General features: G+C 33.6%; 2 protein-coding genes across 8 annotated transcripts in view; one reads left to right on the forward strand and one right to left on the reverse strand.

The window, feature by feature from the left end:
* Nucleotides 1-969: 969 nt before the first annotated feature.
* Nucleotides 970-13480, reverse strand: LOC149801491 (peroxisomal membrane protein 11B-like). The gene is made up of 3 exons (XM_089955657.1): nt 13303-13480; nt 10136-10251; nt 970-4306 (listed from the first exon to the last, which is right to left on the reverse strand). The coding sequence occupies exons 1-3, from the start codon at nt 13371-13373 to the stop codon at nt 3744-3746; spliced, it is 750 nt and encodes a 249-aa protein (XP_089811783.1). The 5' UTR covers nt 13374-13480; the 3' UTR covers nt 970-3743.
* A 106-nt stretch (nt 13481-13586) lies between these two features.
* LOC149801492 (WD repeat-containing protein 93-like) overlaps nt 13587-15323 on the forward strand; it is a 74234-nt gene continuing 72497 nt past the window's right edge. For all 7 annotated transcript variants that reach the window (XM_089955659.1, XM_089955662.1, XM_089955658.1 and 4 more), the window contains exon 1: nt 13587-14037. In XM_089955659.1, the coding sequence (XP_089811785.1) occupies nt 13747-14037 (291 nt within the window). In that variant the 5' untranslated portion in view covers nt 13587-13746. The remainder of the gene's footprint in view (nt 14038-15323) is intronic.

Raw genomic sequence — 15323 nt, forward strand, 5'->3', positions numbered from 1 at the left:
TTCTCTGGGTTTTCCAGTTTCCTAGACCTTATTTTAAATACATAAATACATAATATTGAAAAATAATGGAAGACAGATGACATAATGATTCTGGTGACACTGACAACTCAGCTGTCAAGCGTATGTAATAGAAATAGTAAGGCATCCCTGTAAAGCAACTTACAGAAAGCGATCTGCAGAAGTCTGACTCATGAATAGCATTAGCAGTGAATTATGATACAAGACAGGAAACTCTATCATATCACAATACATTGGCATGTCAGGAAAGCCTAAAATATCTCAGGCAGGCAGGTCAGACAAGAAACCCTTGCATGTCACAATACATTGACAAGTCTGGAAACCCTATCATATTACAACACAGACAACACAGGAAACCTCGCATATCACAGCCAGGCAGGGAAATGCTAGCATACCATGATACTCAAGCAAGACAGGAAACCTAGCATATCCTAATACACAAAAAAGACATGAAACATAGCATATCCCAATGCACTGGCAAGACAGGAAATCTAGCATATTTCAGCTAGGCAGGTAAGACAGGAATCCTAGCATATCACAATACATTGACAAGTCAGGAATCCCTAGCATACTACAATCCAGGCAAGACAGGAAACCAAGCATATCACAATACACAAGAAAGACATAAAACCTAGCAAATAAAAAACACAGGCAAAACTGGAAACCATAGAATATCACAATACATAGGCAAGACAGGAAACAAAATTGGTTCTATCCAATATCTTAATGTTGACAATGCTGCTGCCTAAAACTAGACAGGGAACCCAACCATCAGGACACAAACTTCAGGCATGAAGAAATATTTACTAAACAGCTATGAATACAGTGACTGGTGTGAAAGATACATGACTTTCAAGGATCTTTAACACAATATTTTAATATTGAAGCCTCTAATGAAAAAGTCACACTTATATCTTGGCTTTGGTAGGTAAGAAATTGTTTGAACAGAAATGATCTTATTAACAAGTTTATTGGTATGAAAACTAACAGTTCAGTATTGCTAAACAATGATTGTTATGCAATATACACTGTATATAAATTATTCTGAACATGTTGTTGTGTGAAAAACCCAGTTATCTAGTGTCATGCAACTTGCCTATTTAATGTAAACTTGATTCACCAAGCAAACCAGATAGTGAAACATATTCTGTCTCCACTTGTTTTGTGTGCATCCATTTTCACAATTTCATTATAAATTCAATATTTCAAAACTGTTTACTGGACTTTGAAAATCTTGGCTTCTCAGTTCTCCATACAGGTAGCTTTAATTGCTTTTTCATAATTCCCTCATATTTTGTAAACTACTTCCTGACTGGCTTGTGCAGGAGATTCTGCTGCTCTAGACTGGTATAAAAGCCACATGATTAGTGGTCAGCTTGCTTGCTGAAGGTCTTTCTTCACCTGAGCAGTCATTCCTGAGGATATACAATTATTTTATCTTTTTTCCATTGTTTTAGGGCCTAACACCAAAAACGTGGGGCATGTTTTTCATTTTCATTTATTGTTTGGTCAGGTGGTATTTACCCTTTTTTCAAAGATGTATTTATTAAATTTTGAGCTTTGGGGACTGGTCTGGCAATTCATTTTTCTTGGGCTGAGACACAGGATTGGTTTCTCCTTTTATATATATATAACCAGATCTGGATTTTTCAGAGATGGTTTAAAATTTTCTGAACCTTTCAGACAACCATGCAACTTTCCAAAAGACAAATAGTCAGGACAGGTCGGAAAGTAGGAAATCTTGGATTGATAAGCACATGTGCATGCCATCACACGTGCATGTACCAGGTATTAGCCTGCAGAATGTAAAACCATACAGCCCGTTGGAATGGCAGGGGCAATTGGATTACAGTTATGGTCCATAATACTGCAGTACTCACATTTCACATCTGTCACAGGGTATTTTGAAATACAAATCTGTATACAGGTAAGAGGTAGTTGTTGAAAATGTTGATACAGGTTACAACACAACAGTCTGTAATATGTTGTAATATGCATGACATAAATTTCAGGGTATGAGGGATCTGTCTTGTTATTCTACAAGCATTAATGTGGAGATTAATAAATATGTACTTCATTTTCTGAAAGAGATCAGGAATCCCATCTTTACATAAAGATTTTCTGCAGGATCAATTTCATGATCACAACTTCTACAGAGAAAGCCTGTCAAGTAGAACATCAAAAAGGGATAGAATTGCGCGACAAGGGTTTTAGTCCCCATCTGCAACCTTTTATCAAGTGTTTGAGGTGGATGAAAGTTGTGCTGTTTATATCTCAGATACAAAATCATTACATACAAACATTTTGGAAAATTAACAATTAAATATAGGCAACAATATTGTGAAAACTAGTGCAACAATTTCAATAATCATTTAAAGATTAACACAAAATTAACATATAGAAAACTAAGTATCAATTAGAAAAATCATAAAAACATGTATCAGCTTAAAACACAAAAGATATAAAGGTGTGTATATAACATGACTTGTCTTGATGCCAAAAAAACCTAAGACTGAAATCATTTTATATCATCAGTTTATACACATGACAGGTTTTACATTTGTATTGAAGTTATTTACAGATCAAATAATTTATCCTAACTGAAAATTAAATACAGTGTAATGTTGTAAAGTGCTTACAGCTTCAAGATTAGGCACTACACAAAGTCCTCATTATTATTATTATTATTAATAATTAATTAAAAATTGTAAATTACACGTATGCTGTCTTTTTTATGTTTTGCATGGTTAGCAATTTGAAAATTTTTGACAATGGTGAAGCAAAACAGATGTTACTGATTACTCACAGAGGACTGATTGATTGATCAATCACCTAACACCTTCACAGAATTTGCTACCATTTAGCCAAGCAGGAAGTGGTATGTGTGTATTTTACTAATATCTGTGTGTGTCTATGTCAGAGTGAATAAGCCAGTAGTTGTTTGTGTGTGAGAGTGAATAAGCCAGTATATATGTGTTTGTGTGTGGGAGTGGATAAGCCAGTATGTTTATCATTTCACTCACAGGAAAGTTCTGTATATAAAACTTTTAATAAAACATGCTGTTCATTTTCCTTTCAAAAATCTATCATAAAAGTAAAATTTTGGGAAGAAAATGTATTTGTGTTGTATACTTAAAGAATTGTTTAATATGAAATGACTGGTAAAATCCTTTTTTTCATTATCATTAAGGATTAAGACTACCTGATAAACTATAATGACACATTTATATATGTGTAAATTGTTTGATATATGTCATGTGTGGTGTGTATCTGTTAAGATGTGTGTGTATATGTTGAATTTATGCAGATAAGTGTTTATCTGTGTGCAGGGCTGTCCAAAATACAAGAGGTCAAGATAATGGATAATGATTCTGAGTTTTCTTGGCTTTAACAGTATGTTTAACAAATTATTGTTTATATCATGCCAAGGAAATGGAAGCTAAGTGCCTTTTCAACGGACACAGCTGACCCAGGCAGGTCTTTATGTGTTTCTAACCGAAAACCCTGAATTACAAGCCAGGTGGTCTACCATCTAGCTGTGGCTTCACTGTTTAAGAAGTGAATGAATAAGGAGAATGATCTTTGCAAAGAGAGTGGTCAAGTAAAAAAACTGCAGTATGCCTAATTATAGTCTCTTTCATATGCTATTATTCCATCCTTTCTTGGAAACATATTCTTAAAACTGAAATAATGAATGGAAAAATAAGAATATTTTATCTCTAGTTCTACGATGGAACTAGCTTTAAAAGCGGATTCCAAATAGTAGCAACTCCTATGACAGAGGAGATAACTCCAAGCAATCCTTCTGTCTGTTGTGAAAGCTTCAAATAACCTAATGTGCATGCAGGAATTGGTATATCAGCTATATTCTTAATAAAGTCTAAAAAAAGTGGCCTATTTTCAACAAACACTCTCAGAATCACTGTTCCCTTTGTCTGGTTTTGTGTGACCATAGTGTGGTTGCTGTCTCCATTCACGTACTGACTTCTCTTGATTCGTGCTTGGTATGTCTTAACTTCTTGACAAATGACACAAAAAATGTCATAAATGTCCCTCACTAAGTTCAGAATTAGTGTGGCAATGTAAAATCTTGCAGATAAATCTGTCCACTTTTGTTTGTTCAGCTTTACAACGCCAACATTGTGTGCCCAGATAAAATGGTCAAAAAGAAGGTAAAAGGCCTGGTTGATCTTGGAGAGGGTCAAGGTCATTCTAAGGACATAGTCTTTCAGATGCATCGTTTTCAGTGCTCCTTGCAAAAAGTCCAGACTCTTTCCAAACCTCAGCACTGAAAAACAAAATTAAAAAACGAAAATCGATATGAAATAGTATTAATCAAGAGCCAATCCTCCTTTTCTTTATGACCCAACCCACCATGTCCACCCTGCACAATGGTCCAGAAGTTAAAAGCTGAAATCCATTACATGGACATTAATATGTATCCATGCTATCACTGCAAATATAGGATTTTAAAGACAATTCACTGTAATTAAAAGCTGATTTCATTTCATCTTTTCTTTCTTCACAATGGGAGCCCAGAATAATATCACTCTTATATGTGGTTATCCAACTGACAAGTACAGTATCAGGTTGACTGAATATCAACTGTTTTATTGGAAGAATAAAGTGTAAGAGATGATGAGATTGACATAAAAGATCAAGGGATAAACATATATTTGCTGAAGTGAAGAAACAACTCTGCTAATTATCTTTACTGTTTGAAATGTAACAGTAATATATGACTTCATGATACACTACAACAGACACTAAAGTTATAGGGCATAATATTAAATATATTTAAGGGTGGGGTTTGAATTATGATTACAAAACAAACTGAACAAGATAGCAAGTGAACCTTTCAAATGCAGTTAACTTTATTTTATCTCCTCTGAGCATGCATTGAATAAGGAGATGTGAGAGAACAATGGTAAGGGCTTTTATACTTTAATGATACTAGATTTACTTGATTGTAAGTAGGGTTCAACTGCAAACAGCATAGATCCAGATCTGCTGTTGTATAATTCAATGACAGATCATCGGTCTATGTAACTTGTTAGAAGTAATCATTAAAATACACAACGCAGACCCTGATATGCCAGTGCATCATGCAACAGCATATCTGGGTACTTTTAGAGCAATACAGTACTCATTTTTTTAAAAATCAGACAGGAATTCATGCTAGTAAAACTGCTCAAATATATATTTGCAAAATTAAAATCCTTGGGTTAGAAAAATATTAGCAAAGTATTCTTTTATAAGTATCCTTTTTGTGGTTTAGCAGAAAACATCATTTTCATTTATGTTAAATCTGTCAAAATGCCAGACTGTTGACATCAGGATAACTATTACCTTATGTAGTCACCTATAAATCAATATCAACAGATCTGCCATCGTATAATGAGTCAACAGATCTGGGAATGTGCACTTTGTTAGGAGTAGTCAGTAGAACAAACAACACTGACCCTGATCAGCACGTGTGTTATGCTATGGCAGATCAGGATCTTTGTTGTTTGCAGTTTGCCTCAACTTTTAAACAAGTATGTATGGTAATTCATTAATAAAATTAATTTAATGTACTCACAGTCCAGACATGAATAATAAACAAAACAGACATATTGCTTTTAGTCAAAACAATCCAAATACTACATACACACACACGGATAGGGTATTATCATGCTGTATGCCTTTAAGTATCACATGTGTATTCTTTCAACCTATATATGACTTTATTAAACTGTATATAATTACAAAATAAAGAAATACCAAATTTTCAAAAGCAGAAAGTTAATATTTTTATAATAAAAAAAACCCAGACACCTGTATCTAAGTGGTTTTCAAATACCTGTGTGTGATAGTGAATTCTATGATCTAGATTTTACTTGTCACACATCCTACCTATCTGATACAGAGTGTCCTACATTATACCACTGCTGACCAAGGTGTATTGGCACATAATTTATGAGATGTTATTAATAGCACATCTGTTGACAGACTGCTGGGTTGATAAAATGTAGGATAAACAGAATGGTGAACATACTGTGTGACCTAATGTAAATTTTAAAATAGTGCATGCACATTTTCTTGATTTGAACACAACCATTCCTCAGTTATTGGTCAAATTTCTTGAATATTCAATGGTACTCCTGAGAAGATTTGACTAAGTCATGTTGTAATGCATGTGTTTTAAGATAAAATCTGGATATATATAATTTCATTTATAACATTTTGGAAATCATATGTATCAGTATTACTGATATGCACTTACTGATAATAAAATATACCACAATGACACTAAAATTTCAAAATTTCTCCTTATCAAAAGACCGAACAGCATTGTGCTGAGGGTTGATCAACTGAGGACAGGAATGAAGTAAGACAGAATCAGAGAAGGCAAACAAGTACGTAATTGCGATAAATGTGGAATGGTTATTTTCCCATTTCTTGTTTAAATTGCCATTATTATTCAGATTTAACAATATTAAAAGAGAATAATGACATACAATTAGGAGATAATGAAAAGGATAGATAAAATATTTTTCTTTTGATAAAATGAGATCTTATACTGCTTGCTTATGGGTGTAATGTGTCATGCATTAAGTTATTTTTTGTGTTAAATACTTTCAAATTAATGTGAAACTACCTGTAACTAATATGTGATTAATGTATAAATAAACAGTTTTTAAAACTAATTGCTGAAAATAGAAAAAATTGGGTTTAAAATCCTGAAAAGCATGGAAGCTCTGAAAATACATGAAACTGTACAACCCATAATCTGCATATGTGTAGACACTAGGAAATCTCTATAATGCCATGATGCTGCATGTAAAAATGTATACTTTGCAAATTAAATAAATATTAAGAATTACAAGCCAAACAAACTGAAGAACAAAATAATTATAGAGCAATCAGAAAAAATCCAAAAACTTCTGTGAAACTATAGGGAATGAACAAGGAATATTAAACAGGATCTTTCCTCTGTTCACAATTCCTGACTCAGATCCCTACAACATGTAACTAATAAGTTGTAGATTTGACATGGCTTTGAGATTACATAATGACCAATGCCCCTTCTTACAAAGATAAAACTGAGAATGTGGTGCCCACAATCAGAACTGACATTATTTAATTTAACTTTAGGAAGTCTTCAACACAATGTATCAATGTGGTAGGATGCCTAATTGCCTTATCACAACACAGAAGGGTATCTGCAGGCATTTCTATTGTTGAAGCATTAAGTCTATGATCAGATATTAATTTAACATATATAACAGTGACCCAGATATAAAGTAATGCAATGATAAGAAATAAGTGCTAAAGGAAGAATAGATACTTATGACATTTCAGTGCCTGGCATATAAACAAAACAATATCCCTTAAAGGCCTATTCTAAGAAATGCGTGATTGTGGGATTCATTAATTTCTTTTTAAAAAATTAACTTAATGGATGAAACTCTGCATCATATTTTCAACCCCAATCTTTATTTTTTCATTAAGTCCTTCTTGTTTTCAGTCATTCTCCCTTTTCTTCAAGTGGTGGTGGAGGGGGGGGAGAGTTGCCACCTAATTTTTTCAGTTCTAGAATTGACCCAGCTGGCCTTTTCTGCTATTTCAATTGAGGCATCCAAATGATTCAATCAATATTTTTAAATCAAGATATTCAAGGCAACTTGAACCAAAAATGCTACACTAAGTATATGCCTGAGTGAACAATAAACAATGTGATAGTAATGGTATGCTTGAGTGAACAATAGACAATGCAACAGTAATTGTATGCATGAGTGAACAATAAACAGTGTTACTGTAATGGTATGCTAGTTAGTTATGAAAACCTAACCAGTGCAGTCAACAGAGTTTCAGGATGAAGAGTCCTGGACTCTTCACTCATGGAGCTCATGAGTCCCCAGCCTATTCTGGAGACTCTCTAGCATAAACTCATGAGTCCCTCAATCCTGAAAAGGATAGAATGGAAAATAAAAAGGTACATGATGATAATTTTCTTGTATATCTGGATTCCATTCTCAGCCTTGTAAGGTCACATAGTGTAGTGCCGTAGAGTAAAACACATGTATAAAAGCATCACTTAATATTAGTGTTATTATTGCTTATTAATGATTTGACAATACTGATCAAATGATACTCTGAGAAAGATTCAATTATTGTCATGATTTATACATGTATCATCAACAATTTAAACAGTTAAAACAGCAAAGATTTATTTACCAAACAAGCACAGGTACTTGCATACACATTCAGTACAAAATTGGTTTCTTTGAAGTCATCACATCAGAAAAGGTTAAACTGTTTATTAGTCACACAAGGTTCATGCCTGTTTACCTATGTCTAGCCATTAGCTATTTCACAGATTGGTCATGGCTGACAAAGATACAAGAAGAGAAGCATCATGGGGGATGGGTGCATCATGGAGACGTTTTACATGGAAAAAAGATGCATCCTGTAAGAATTTCATGCATACTTGATGCAGAAGATTGGGTCCCTGATATCCCTGCCTAGCACAGAGCTGAAATTTTAAACTAGTCCTAAATTAAGATTTTGTGAAATAACTTATTAAGTTATCTTTCTATTTTATAATAAAAAGTTTTCCTACATTAAAAAGCAAGGAATCACATGCCTATTTTTTTAACTGTAGGGTATGTGTTTATAACAGTAAAAGTTTTCATTAAGAAAAACCAAAATTAAAATCTACACATGGACAGGATGCCATATATTTAACTTGAGAGATTAATTGTAAGAAATTATAGAAAATCTTACTTCAATGGGAAAATTTTGATTTTGTCCTGGGTTTATTTACAAGTAATTTTTTCAGTCCAATTGCTTGTCTAGTGAAATAGCGTAGCCACCACTATTAATATGTTTAAACCACCGCATGCAGACTATAGTGTCATGAAAGTCAATACTGTCTGTGTAACGCTTGAAGGATTATGAATAAGAAATGATGTTTATGATTAAATCTTTGACTCACAATGTTTTCATTTTGATAAAAATAATTCATGTGACATTTGTCATTGATGTTGGCTAAACTGGCGCACATGTCTACATATTTTTCAGACCGCTCCAGTAGCCTAGTGGTTAGAGCGTCTGCCTCGGAAGCTTGAGGTCAAGGGTTCAAACCCCGGCCGAGTCATACCAAAGACTTACAAAAATGGTACTAACAGCTGCCTCGCTAGATGATCAGCATTAAGAGGTTAGTGTTAGGACTGGTCGGCCTGGTGTTAGGATAATGTGACTGGGTGGGACAACATGCTATATATCTGCGGCATGATGCCCCAGTGCTAGACAACACTATAAACTGCCACACTGCAGACATCATAGTGATATCACTGAAAAAATGTTAAAGCTACATTAAAAAATCCCAAACACACACATTCTTCATCTTAAATTGCTATACATGGATTGATGGGCCAAACGCAATGGTTAATGGGGTTTTAAAAATCATAGGGATAAATACTGTAGCTGTTAGAATAGATGAAAAGAACATTTAAACAATAAACATTAAAGATGTGTCAAACATTTAAACTGCACCAAAATACTCATTCATACATGTGTATTCACATTAAATTTATCATCTTATAAGTGAATGTCTGATTAAATGGGCTTCTCATGGGTCGGTTGTTCTTTCCGGGGTTTTCCCAGGTTCTTCCTCCACCATTAATACTGGCCGCCATGTATAGCCTATCGTGTGCTGAAAAATGGTGTTAAACCCTACAACAACAACAACAACTGCTTAAATGGTACCTTAATGCTGTAAACTTAGCATGGTAAATTCAATAAGGTTACCATAATAATGTTGTTGCTTTATTTATAATGGCATCTTTAACACACTGTTAGTTATATCATGCTGAAGAAATATGTCCTAACTTACTTTAGGAAGGACATACCAAAGCGGCTGATGAGATCTGGCCGGGGCAAGTACTATCTAACCGGACTCTTGGATTATGAGTCTGATGTTCTACCAGCGTAGCTACCATAGCTCCCACTCAGTTTCAACTGATGCTACACTAACATGCACTGCTTGAGAACATCTGGTAACTAAACAAATTTTAGGATATTTAAATGTACTGAAGATGTTTGTTTGCATTAAGTAAAAAGCAGTACTTACACTTCCTGGTCATACTAAACATATACTCCAATTTTTTTAGCTTCTCCAGAATGTCAGCTGCATCATGCCTTCCTTCAAGGTATCCCCCAAGGAATCGACTGGTATACTGGAGAAGTCTATAAGAAAGAATATAGTATTTACCTATATATAATGTGTACCCATCTGCAAATAGTAGAGAGACAGTCTAGAAGACTTAAATTGTTACTGCAGTCTTTTTACTCCAAAGAAAAATAAATATTTGTTTCAGTGGTTTTCTTTATTATTATCAACAGCCATGAGCATTAAACAAGACTTAACTGTCAACTTGTGAATTAAAAATATAATTACTAACAAGAAATGCACAATATATATATATATATATATATATATATATATATATATATATATATATATATATATATATATATATATAAATAACTGGATTTTCTGATTAATTTTGGAATTGCACTTTCTAGCAGTTGTTTACAGATGTAAAGCTGTTGCCAGTAAGGATGTAAATATCTTATAGTGCAATTTCCTCTAAAATGTCAGCATTTTTTAAAATCAATTTACAGTGAAAAAGAACATCACATTTTGTAAAGTGCATGCAATTACGTTGATGATCATATATATAATAAAACTCCAGTCAAAACTGCTATACCTGCAATGACTTTGATTATGAAATATACTCAGTGTATTGTCTGATGTTTGATGATTATAAGTCTTATACTGATGGTTTGATACATGTCCTTACATGCTTGGAATTTCCTTCGATGGTAGCCATAATGGGCCAAAATTGACAAAACATTGCTTATGATCCAATTATCCTACATAAATAGGAAGGCAACAATAGTTAAACTATTCTTAAAACCGGCAATATTTCAGTATTAATAATAACAATAATAGAATCATGTGTATATGTAGATTTCTCTGACGACATTGCACTTAAAAGTCAGATAAAGTGATATATACTTTTTATTTTTAATTTCTGCTGCTGTTATCATGGATTTCAACTTAACTGATATTAATGTATTAAATTTAGTGATTGGATCCTTTATTTTGGTGTAAATATTCAGCCAGTGCAAGCAGAGACATTCCATCTTATCACGAAGATGAAATTTATATTTGTTATAATATGTGCGTGCTACCATATGTAAGTTAGGTAAATACCTTGATAATACAGAGTTGTTCCCCCATGGAATGGTAATATGTGTCAGCCTCCATATGCAGTTTCATTTTCAGTAACACAGTTTTACACAGGAGTAGACAGGAAAGGTTAGAGAAACTTTTCAATTTGCAACAATGCAGCAATAACAGATCGGTTTTAATATGTACCTATAACAACATTATGTACCGCGATAATCGAGCAATCCAGGCTATACTTTATTCTTGTATCAATAAACACTGACTATGTATGAGTGATGCATCATAAATCAAACAATATCAGTCTCATTTATATTCATTTCCAACTAGTGAGTCATAAAGGAATAGGCTAATAAGATTAAAGTCAGAAGCAATATGAATCTATAGGGTACCACAACATCATCCATAATGTAAACTGCAGCAACATAGCACATTATAAAGAGGTAACCATCTAGTCTCTAATACTAATTAAAATAATTTTCATTTACATATGAACAACAAATGCAAGCAGTAATACATTTAATACATCTATGTCATATAATACTGACACAGCACATGCATAAAAACTATTCTAATACAGACATAAACACATATGACCCACCAAGGATGACCCACAACAGTTTATATAAACTTAATTCAAGTGGAGTCCTATGGGATCATGAGTTTTTGGCATGGTACATATTGAAAATTATAATTCAATGATCTATTAAACTAAGAATTAAAACTTAACAACTGATATCAGAATTAATAAAGATGATTTAAATGATTTATATTTGAAATGTTCTTCATAAAAGTGAATAATAGTTTCCAATCTTGTATTGTGTTACAAAAAAAAAGCTGCTAATGCTTTGCCAATAACATATGGTGTAACAAAATTAAATATACTGTCTAGTGACAACATGAAGATGATTAATTTTCACAAATGTCTGGCTCAGATGAGATGGACATTTTTCAACAAAAGATAAATGTATGAACAGAATGTAGTTCAAACTGATTCAATGTATTCTCCACTGTCAGCATTCCCACATGTTCAAGTTTATGCTGTCTGGTGCTTGTTCTTGGTTCAACGTAGTTTTTATTCTGTGATATTCAGAAATTTGTACCAAATTCTGTCATCATGCAAAGAACAAGAATGGCCAAAATTGTACCATGTTTTCTAGTTTTCAGTGATAATAACTGACCTCATCTATGCATTAAACACTTTTAAATATCCAGCTGAATTATGTATTTGTAATCTATATGGAGACCTAAATATTTAATACACTTTACAGAAATGATGTTACTGCTATTACAGATTATTTCCAATTCAATGAATTTTTTTTGACTATGAGCCAAATAAGAAGAATCCTGTGTTACCCAAATGTAACAATACTTTGTTTTCAATAGATCATGCTTCACTGTGTTTTGTAAGTTGAGCATTATCATTTCTATGTGGACAACCATGGATGTTTGAACCTTAACATTATGAAGAAGATGTATTCTCTTGAACACAGCTGTTAAATAGTTACGCTCAACACACTCCGTTTTCTATTATCTTGGCCACCAATAATAAATATGTTAACAGGTCTGTAATTGTTTGCACAAGCCTTGCCGTCCCTTTTACGAGATCAAACCCTAGCAAACTTCAATTCATCCGGCACAATATCAAAAGAAAGGCTGAAAATCAAAGTAATTTGAATCGTCAAAGGATTAGAACCATGTTTTCTAAACCTTAGTCCTACAATATAAGACATATCACATGTTATTTTTGTTTTAGTGCTATGTCCCTGACGCCAAAGACACAAATATCAGCGTCGAGGTATTACATGCAGGACTAGTCAAGGCTAGTACTTACTTGTACATGTATTTAAGTGACTAGGTTTGTCGTAAACAAAATAGTACCTTATAAAATGAAGCTGGAATTTGTCATTTAGAATAAGTAGAACTTTTTATTGTGATCCACCTGAATATTTTTATGGCACACAAAGGCAAAATTAAAAAAAGCAAGTGATCCTAAGAAAAGAAACTTTAATATTACACACAAAATATAAGTAACTATCAATTACCTGCATATCCTCTCCCTTCCATTAGTTTGGGCATTGAATTTAATTATTTGACTGACAAGATCTGAGTCCATGTTTTCTTTCTCTTTTGATCAACGTATATATTCCCACTCAGAAGCGAGACAAAACTGCCAGTGAATGTAGTCCAACTACTTCACACACTATCTACTTCTTGAGAGGCCAAAGGTTACAGGCACTTTAACTTCCGTTATATTTGGCTCTGTTTGGCTTTTTTCCTATCTGTTCATCTGTAGTTGCTGTCGTTCCGAGTGTTTGTTTTTATTTCCGCTAAATGGCGGACCTAGAAACGTCTTTTCTTAAATATTGTTTGGAAATCTGCACATACATCGGGGCTTAAGGACATTTACGTTTATAGAAGAATAGTTGTAATTATATAATAATTATATATTATAATTATAATAATTATTTTACAAGAAATTACAAAAAATGCCTGTCTACATCAGAAAGAACGTCAGTTACACTCCTCCATCCCTAGACAGAATACCAGTTGAAGACGAGGATGATTATCTGGTAGACCCAGAACAGCTTCGAGACACTCTACCACAACCATATCGTATGGTTGACAAAGTACTCAACTTAATACTTGAAGAAGTATGGGATATTATATCAAAGAGGGAGGAGAAACGCATGGAGGAGGCCAGGAAAATTAAACCTCCTCAGTATCAGCATTCTGCGCATATTGAAGGGGCCATACCGGGCGCTACAACACATAAGTTGGTAATTAATCGTTTGCAAACATGTAAAAGAAAAAATAAATTACAAATTTCTGACTTGGTTGATAGCCTGCAAGCTGTTTTTGCCGCATCTATTTAAGCATGGTAAGATACAGTAGTCACTTTTCCAGTGTAAACATTGTTAAAGTTCTGCTCATGTTTTTGGAAGTCACAAAACTTCAACATCAGTTGTTGCATTAAACTGAAGCTGTTTGATAACATCACAATAGGTTTGAAGTTTATGCTGGGATATGCTTGGAGTTCCTGTCTTGCCTGTTTCACTTGCTTTCATTTCAAGGTGAACTGAAATTTTGTGTCACATAGGTAATACATCAGTTAGTCAAGGCTGATAAATCAGCCCTTCACCCATGACGATATTGATTATCTGGTGAGGGGCTGATATCACCTATTCATTAAAAGCTGCAATTATCTGCATTCAAATTTGGCTGTACACATTGATGTATATTTTATACACTTACTGGTATTTCTCGTGTCTGTGCAGCTAATGTTGGCTGAAGGGTTCTTTTGGTGACATGTAGATTATATTTCCTGAGCAGATCATATGTTTGGTGACTTGTAAATCCACCTGGAATAGCACAACCATTTGTCCTGTGGCCATTTTGAATTTCATGCTTGATATTGCTGTTACCTGCATGCAGTTACTGGTATGTGTCTAAAGTGTACACAGGTTTGTTCTGGAATGAACAGGTGACATCAGACCCACAACATCATCCATAAGTATCAACACAGATTTGTGGGATTGATTTATTGGAATACAGTTAGTCCTACAGTGTAAGATGCCTCCCCTGATATTTGTGTTATTTAGGTCGCTGTATTTCTGCCTAAATAATTTCACTGTGTAGCATGTTCCAAGGTTGACTAACATTGGAACAAGAAATCAAATTTTCAGGAATGTACACACACTTGGCAGCTCATATTGTTGCTTAATTTCTACCAATCAAAGTTACATGTATATTGCTTTAGATGGACTTTACTTACTCAGATGTTTTTTTCTTCGAATTTATTCAAATTTTCACACAAGCAAGTGGACATATTTTCAAGTTCTGTTAACCTGAATTTCAGTTTGCTGGTATGTGATGGAAGCTGGGAATGCTGAAATTGGATTCAGCTGAAGTATGTTTCTTTAATGAAATGAATATAGATATACTAATATTGAAGAAAGTTTTTAGATAGCTTTGTTTCATTCAAGATACTTGTCATCCTTTTAACCTATATGGGCTGCTGAAGGTTTTATTATTTATTATTGATCGAAATGTTTGAATATAGAAG

This window comes from Sinohyriopsis cumingii, chromosome 4 (genome assembly GCF_028554795.1).
Source record: "Sinohyriopsis cumingii isolate HCF-2022 chromosome 4, ASM2855479v2, whole genome shotgun sequence".
Lineage (NCBI taxonomy): Eukaryota > Metazoa > Mollusca > Bivalvia > Unionida > Unionidae > Sinohyriopsis > Sinohyriopsis cumingii.

Bases quoted from the DNA above. Each gene is read 5' to 3' on its own strand.
- LOC149801491 (XM_089955657.1), bottom strand. From the start codon at position 13,373: ATGGACTCAGATCTTGTCAGTCAAATAATTAAATTCAATGCCCAAACT. The intron at 10,252-13,302 runs GTAATTGATAGT...TCTTTCTTATAG, and splicing joins GGAAGGGAGAGGATATGCAG to ACTTCTCCAGTATACCAGTC. The intron at 4,307-10,135 runs GTAAGTACTGCT...TTTGTTTTTCAG, and splicing joins GTTTAGTATGACCAGGAAGT to TGCTGAGGTTTGGAAAGAGT.